General features: G+C 52.4%; 1 protein-coding gene across 3 annotated transcripts in view; it reads left to right on the top strand.

Annotated features, from left to right (window-relative positions):
- The first annotated feature begins 1,031 nt into the window (after positions 1 to 1,031).
- SLC7A7 (solute carrier family 7 member 7) overlaps positions 1,032 to 7,747 on the top strand; it is a 36,527-nt gene continuing 29,811 nt past the window's right edge. The window contains exons 1-3 of one of the 3 annotated variants that reach the window (XM_059181623.1): positions 1,032 to 1,172; positions 1,422 to 1,529; positions 5,756 to 6,295. In XM_059181623.1, the coding sequence (XP_059037606.1) occupies positions 5,797 to 6,295 (499 nt within the window). In that variant the 5' untranslated portion in view covers positions 1,032 to 1,172; positions 1,422 to 1,529; positions 5,756 to 5,796. Of the gene's footprint in view, positions 1,173 to 1,421; positions 1,530 to 4,250; positions 4,629 to 5,755; positions 6,296 to 7,747 lie in introns of those variants that run through there. The other 2 variants (XM_059181621.1, XM_059181622.1) reach the window with 2 other exon arrangements.

The following is a 7,747-nucleotide window of genomic DNA, read 5'->3' as shown; positions in this document are numbered from 1 at the left end:
CTAGCCAGCGGGTAGTTGTAGGGAGGCAGGAGTCATAGCTGGAATTCTGAAAATGTCCCATGCACTGTGAAGTGCCATTCCCCCCAGAGAGATTTCCTGAGGCATTTATGCTCTTGTCTGCGATTTATTTTTATTTTTTAAAGATTTTATTTATTTATTTTACACAGAGAGAGACACAGCCAGAGAGGGAGCACAAGCGGGGTTGGAAGTGGGGGTAGTGGGAGAGGGAGAAGCAGGCTTCCTGCTGAGCAGGGAGCCTGATCATGACCTGAGCCAAAGGCTGACGTTTCAGACTGAGGCACCCAGGCGCCCCTCTTGTCTGCAGTTTAAGTGGTTTAATATGCGCACTGAGAAACTACTTCAGAAAGTTGTATGTGATGAATGTAATGAATTCATAGAATAAGCTCTCCTTTTGAATAGGAAGAATGAGTCTTCCTGTTTTGATTCCAAGAAAATCGGTATTCCTCCACCTCCGCTAAGTCGACATTCAACAGATATTTCAAGGACCCTGGTTTGAAGGGGTGCCAACTCATTAGCTTGCCCAAGGTGCCAGAGCTGGCTCTTAGGCGGCATGTGCCTCCCCTGAACCAACTGGGGACCTGAGCTGTGAGTGGGCTTGTGCTGCGGCATCTGGCTGTACTTACACAAGAGGTCTTGGCATGTGTTGCCTGCCATAGGGGCTGAGTTCCAGAGCCCTAACGATGGAGCTGATGCCCTCCGCAGGACCAAGGATAGTATGTGAGTGGGAGATGAGTAGGAGACGGAATGAGGGGAACAGGCGAATAGGAGGGCACTGTCAGTCGTTGGGAGAGCTTTAGTGCTTGGGAAACGTAGGGCAACAAGGAATATTGTTGGGTAGGGGAACAGGAGTTGCTGAGACTGGGTAGAGAAGGTGCCTAGAGGAGGGCAGGCGACGAGGTCCTCTGGGTCTGACCAGGCAGTCCCAGCTCCAGCCCATCCCCTGGCCCCTCCCCGCTGCCGGTCAGAGTCACACATGTGTTTTCCTGTTTTCCATTTCGGTCCCCGTCACCCTCTGCCTTTTCTGCTCCTCGGAGTCAACAGCCGCTGCTGCTCGAGCCTTAGCTGGCTTCCCTTCCTAGCACCTTCCCCACCCCGCCCCCAGTGTGCTGGTAGCCCCTCCTCCTCGCACCTGCCCAAAGGTCACGGGACAGGTAAGAGGTGGGAGAGGAGGGACTATGGGTGAGAGGGGAAGTGCTGGAGAAGGATGTAGTGAGCGTCCTGAAAACTGGCTCACTGGAGACCCAAGAGCCTGTTGTGTCTCGGTCTCGGTCCCGGTCCTAGTCCCGGCCCTCCCCAGGCAGAGCCCTCTGCCCAGAAGCTTCAGCCCTACGCTAATGGGAGCCCTGGCCACAGGAGTAAACAATTTCTTGTTTCACTTTTTTTTTTTTTTTTTTTAAAAGGGACTATCGTAGCCACAGTGGAATATAGAAAAACAAATGGAGAACTGGGGAGGGAGGAGCTGAGCTTCCAGCTTGGGGTGATGGAGGCATCCAGCTGAACCACAGTGTGTAAGTGTTTTCTGTTTCTGTCGTTAGGGGAGGCAGCACAGGCCAGTTGGAGCTAGGAAGGCAGGACATGGGGTATGTTGGGGGTAAAGTGGCTTCTCACATTTAGCACTTGAGCTTGACCCAGCAGGCAAGACCCTGGACTGCGGGCTGGTTCCTGCTTTGGCGTTGCCATTCACGGGTGGGTTTGGGAGCAGGAGCTTCAGTGGCTGTTGTGCTGGGCATGGCACATTGGGGGCCCTGTGCCTGTGTTCCTTGAACCCCTGAATCTGAAACTTCACCCATAGGCTGTAGGTTGAGTGTGTTGTCCTGTAACCTCCACTATGTCCTCAGAGTTGAATGCACCTCAGGCAGGAAGAAGACAGGGTTCTGTGTATCAGGAATGCTCCTATCTTCTAGGGTTCCAGACTCTACAAGTTTCTCCTGTAAAGCCTGTGGTGGGAGAGTGCCCTGGGAAAGGTCCTCCTGGTCCCAGGCTGCCTGAATGGTGGAAGCATTGCCTGAGGGCCAGAGTCTCCGGGAGGAACGTGAGCTGCCAAAGACGGTGCCTTCCTGCCCACAGCCTCCGGTGCTAAGCCGTGGTTGGGGAAGGAGGGCGCATCTTTTCTCTGAAGGACAACCGCCTCTGTCGTTTGTGTAGACTGGGCAGGCTAGGGAGATTCCACTGGCAGCACTTCCTGGAGAGGCCGCTAGGGTGTGCTGTCTGCTGTAGTGTGGGTTTCACAGCCCTCCCCCGCCCCACCCCGCCCCCTCCCCGTGGGTTTCCGTCTCAAGATTCCCTGATGTGGACTTCGCTTTCCCGCAGCGGGGGACTGAACCCTGCACGCTTCTTCCCCACCCGCCCCACGGGTTCCCCTTCCTTTGTCCATCCTTCATTTCTTGCTTTTATGTTCCATTAGGACATCCGTCCACCCCTTGGTGCCAGTAAATGTGGTCTTAAAATGGCAGGCGGGATGATGTGTTTCCGTGTGTTTTTGTTTGCTAAGCAGTGGGCACCCTAGCAATAGCGTCGCTGCCAAGAGGACTTGGGTGATTGCCTCTCATCCCTGCAGACGGATGAGAAAGGGGAGGAGCAGCCGGGAAGAAGATGGACCGGCTTTTATCGAGTCTTGAGCCTAGCCTGCAGGCTAAAGGATGGCAGAGGCTTTTTGTTTAATCTAATCACACCCTCCCCCAGGTAATTCAGGAGGGAGCCATCTGAAGTGTTTTCTTGTCTGAGGGCTAGGCCTGGCGGTGGGGCAGGTCTGAGCAGGTCGGAGTAGGTGGGAGCTGTGTGCGCAGGGGGGTTATAGCACAGGGCCGTTTTTTCCAGCTCTCTGCTGGAGAGCCTCCCCACCTCCCTCGCTTGTTTGGCATCCTGGCACTGGGTCGCAGGCAAGATTGGCTGAGATAAGGCATTTGGGTGCTTAGTGGTATGTCTGGCACCGGGTAAGTGCTCCATAAAAGACAGCTATCATTATAGGAGCATGGAGGGAGGCAGCTGGAAGACACGTACAGGCTCCTCTAGAGGGATTTCCAGATATTTGTGAGGATGGCTTGGGAGAACTGTGATCTCTGGGAAGGCTGACACCAGGATATGCCTCTCTATTAAAAAAAAAAAAATCAAGGATCTTTTTTTTTTTTTTTTAATTTTATTTATTTATTTGAGAGAGAGACAGGGAGAGAGAGCATGAGTGAGGAGAAGGGCAGAGAGAGAAGCAGACTCCCCGTGGAGCTGGGAGCCCGACTCCGAGATCATGACCTGAGCCGAAGGCAGTTGTCCAACCAACTGAGCCACCCAGGTGTCCCTCAAGGGTCTTTTTAAAAAAAATTTATTTATTTATTTGACAGAGAGAGATCACAAGTAGGCAGAGAGGCAGGCAGAGAGAGAGAGAGAGGAGGAAGCAGGCTCCCCACTGAGCAGAGAGCCAGTCGCGGGACTCGATCCCGGGACCCCGAGATCATGACCCGAACCGAAGGCAGCGGCCCAACCCACTGAGCCACCCAGGCGTCCCAAAATCAAGGGTCTTTAATGCAAAGATATAGGGTAGAGATAAGCCCCCCACCCCTGGGGGATTTTTAGAACTTCATTCTCAGGTTGTAGGGTTAGAAGGAGTGTGGGAAGGGACTGACAGATCTCAGAATGGATAGGATGTATTTCTGTTGGTGAAAGAGACGCAGAATACCAGATTGAAGTAGACTGAAAATAGAATATGTAATTTCCAAAAAAAATGCTTAACTTTCTCTGCCTGTTCCGGGCCTGTCTGTCCAGGATAGCTCAGTGAAATCTTATTTCTCCGTATGTTTAGGAAATTGGACTGAACTTGTATGTGAAGGTGTTTATAGGAATTGATGGTTTCCTTTGAGGATGAAAGGACACAGGAGTAGGGAGGGGATGCAGCCAGGGGTTTTGAGTCTCATTTCTTGACCTTGTTTCCTTGGACATAGCTGGACGCTCAGCCTTGGGGTCATGGCTCAAATTTGGGGGCAGCCGAGGGGAAGTGTGCAGAGTTCCTCTCTTAGGACACCCGTCACGAGGCCACCGACTGTGGGGACTGCACTTACACTTCCTCTAATCTCAGCACAGCAACAGGCCTTCATGGCACCCTTGCCACCTCCCTGCCTTTCTCCTAGGGCGGTGAGAGGGGAGCGGGGCTAGGGTGGGGCCCAGAGGACTGAGGGTTGTGCCTTCTCAGCCGCCGCCGCCAGCCCAGTCCTCTGCTCATCGCCTGAGGGCCATCTTCCCAGAGCTGCAGAAATCGCACCCAGCAACCGTCCTTTCTTCTGGGCCGTCAGTCCCGAGCAGCAGCGCTGACAAAGGAGATTCCTGAGAGAGTGCCTTCTTATCACGGAAAGTGCTGAGCCAGGAGCTCCTAGCTGCCCCTTTTGCAGATGTGAAGGGCCCATGAACCTTGGACTCAGACAGTTGCTTAACCCTCCTCTCCTCCTCCCTCTCACCCTCCACCCATCTTGACTTCTCGATTTGATTTAAATCCATAAGCATGCGCCTGGCCTTTCCTTTTACTGCTGGCTGAAGAGGAGGAGCGGTCAGGCCACAGTTGCCAGAGGCCGTGTCTTTGTGGCTGCCGCCCAGGGGAACCTACTAGAACCCCGGCCAAGGGTGTGAGTGTGCTTCCCTCCTCCCCCATTTCCCTCCGCCTGGCCCACCTCGCCCACCTCGCCCACCTGCTGTGCTGTTTTGCCTTGACCAATAACTTCCTCGCCTGGGGCCTCTGGCGGTAGACCTCTCCCTTGGCTGGGACGGAGGGCCTCTCTCTCTCTCTTCCTCCCTGCTGCTGGGGTGGAGCCGGCACCTGCGGACACTTCAGTGGCTTCCTCGCCTCGGCTTTGCATCTTTGGGTGCCAACTCTCCAGCTGCAGCTCCTGGGTGGGGAGCTGTCATCAGCTGCCTCCAGTCACCTCGGGGTTGGGCTGTCCCTTTGGATCACCCTTCTCTCATTCATAATCTTTTGGGTGATGCATCTCTGTTAATGTGAGGAAGTTGACAGCAGGAGGCCTGGAAGACCAGGGGCCTGGGAAAGAGGTCTGGGAAGGGAAAGCAAGGGAAAGAGACTAATCTGTGGTCTTTCTTCCAGGGTGGGTTGCGGGGTTGCCAGTACTGCTTGGTACTGCTTGGGCTGCCAACTTCACCTAAGGGTGGTTAAGAGCGGCTCCCTGAGCAGGGGGAGGGTTGTAGGTTTCCAGCAAGAGGTCCCCAGGGCCTCTCTTTAGGTTTGCTAGAGCCGGTGGCCTTGGGGGGAAGGGGGAGAGAAGTTTGTGAGGAGAACCCAGAAAGGCTGCTTGCAAGGCTGGTTGCTCACTTTGCAGCTTTGCACAGGTGACAGGTGAGGCTGAAATTAGAAGGAAGACAGCCTGTTTGGGGGTGAGGCCGAAAAACGCAGATTCAGATCATGATGGTTATACCCGGGAACTGCCAACTTGCCTTTTATCACAGCAGACTCCGATAAAACCAGGATTTAGTTTTCTCTTCTGTAAATCTGGTGGGCAGCCCCAGCCTAATGAGGAGAAACAGCTGTTTTCTCTCTAGGAAGTGAGAGCCTTCCCTTAACAATTTAAGTTGGGGTTATTTTAGTGAGCCAGTTGGAGAAGAGGAGGCTAATGGGAGATGGGAGGCCAGAGAGAGCTCTCTGAGCTTCCGCAGGGTGTGTGGGGGGGCATTGCCCATATCGACTACTGTGGGCGAGAGTTCTACGTAATCGCCAGCCCCTGATGTATATTTTCTTCCTTAGAAGGTGATGCCAAGAAGCTGGTGACGGCTTGCTTCTCTGCCATGGCCGAGGGCGTTAAGTATGAAGTGGCCTCACAGCGGGAGGGGGATGGCCCCGCTTCAGCCGATGAAGCCAGCCCAGGGTCTGAGCAGGTAACGCTGAAGAAGGAGATCTCGCTGCTCAATGGCGTGTGCCTCATTGTGGGGAACATGATTGGCTCGGGCATCTTTGTCTCCCCCAAGGGTGTCCTCATGTACAGTGCCTCCTTCGGCCTCTCCCTGGTCATCTGGGCTGTCGGGGGCCTCTTCTCTGTCTTTGGGGCCCTTTGTTATGCGGAATTGGGCACCACCATTAAGAAATCTGGGGCCAGCTATGCCTACATCCTCGAGGCCTTCGGGGGATTCCTTGCTTTCATCCGACTCTGGACCTCGCTCCTCATCATCGAGCCTACCAGCCAGGCCATCATTGCCATCACCTTTGCCAACTACATGGTGCAGCCCATCTTCCCGAGCTGCTTCGCCCCGTATGCTGCCGGGCGCTTGCTGGCTGCTGCCTGCATCTGTGAGTGGGGCCGGGACGGGAGGTGTGGGCTGGAGCACCTGGGCAGAGGCGGGAATGTGAGCCCAGGAAGCCAGGGAGAAGGAGCTGGAAGGGAATGCTCCTGACAAACACTCTTGTTTTTATTTTAGTAGTATTTTTAAAGAGTTTACTTTTAAGTCATCTCTATCCCCCAATGGGGTGGAGATCCAGAGTTGAATGTTCTACCAGCTGAGTCAGCCAGGTGCCCCCTCTTATTCTTTTTACATTTGTGTATGGTTCCTGTGAAAATTCAGATGGTAGCAATGTGTAAAAGCAAGCAAAAAGCAAAGAACAATTTACTTTTCCCCTGTTTTCCCATGTGAGGCCCATTAGCAGTTTGTAGGCCATTTGTGACTTTTTCTCGTTCCTTTAAGAAGTGTAGTGTTTTTGGGGCGCCTGCATGGTTCAGTTGTTGGTCATCTGCCTTTGGCTCAAGTTGTGATCCTGGGGTTCTGGGATTGAGCCCGGATCGGGCTCCCAGCTGGGCTGGAAGTCTGCTTCTTCCTCTCCCACTCTCCCTGCTGGTGTTTCCTTTCTCTGTGTGTGTGTGTGTGTCTGTCAAATAAATAAGTAAAATCTTAATTTTTAAAAAATTTTATTTGACAGAAATCTTTATTTTTAAAATTTTTAAAAAAGATTTTGACAGGAGAATCTTATTTTATTTTTATTTTTTATTTTTTTTAAAGATTTTATTTATCTATTTGACAGACAGATCACAAGTAGGCAGAGAGGCAGGCAGAGAGAGAGAGGAGGAAGCAGGCTCCCTGCTGAGCAGAAAGCCCGATGCGGGGCTCGATCCCAGGACCCTGAGATCATGACCTGAGCCGAAAGCAGAGGCTTTAACCCACTGAGCCACCCAGGCACCCCTATAATCAATGAGCCAACCTGAAGGCAGACACTTTATGACTGAGCCACCCAGGCGCCCCCTAAGTAAAATCTTAAAAAAAAAAAAAAAGGTAGTGTTTTGGTTTCTTTTGACTGACTGATTAATTAATTAGTAGACTCCATGCCCAGCATGGAGCCCAGTGTGGGGCTTGAACTCATGGCCCTGAGGTCAAGACCACCGCTATAGACCAAGAACCAGATGCTTATCTGACTGATCACCCAGGCGCCCCTCAAGAAGTGTTCTGATTTTTTAAAAAATAGGATCATAGGGGCGCCTGGGTGGCTCAGTTGGTTAAGTGACTGCCTTCGGCTCAGGTCATGATCCTGGAGTGCCCGAGTCCCATTTTGGGTTCCCTGCTCAGCAGGGAGTCTGCTTCTTCCCCTGACCCTCCACTTCTTGTGCTTTCTCTCTCTCTCTCAAATAAATTAAAAAAAAAAAAAAAAGGGGGTCATAATAAACATATAATCCTACAGTTTTTGCTTTTTTTCTGCGAATTTACCACTGACATTTTCTACTTAGAGATCTACTGTTTTTATTATTATTTTTTA

This window comes from Mustela lutreola, chromosome 7, assembly GCF_030435805.1.
Source record: "Mustela lutreola isolate mMusLut2 chromosome 7, mMusLut2.pri, whole genome shotgun sequence".
Lineage (NCBI taxonomy): Eukaryota > Metazoa > Chordata > Mammalia > Carnivora > Mustelidae > Mustela > Mustela lutreola.
The sequence above is the reverse complement of the archived record's forward strand: the minus strand, read 5'-3'. Positions and strand labels throughout refer to the sequence as shown.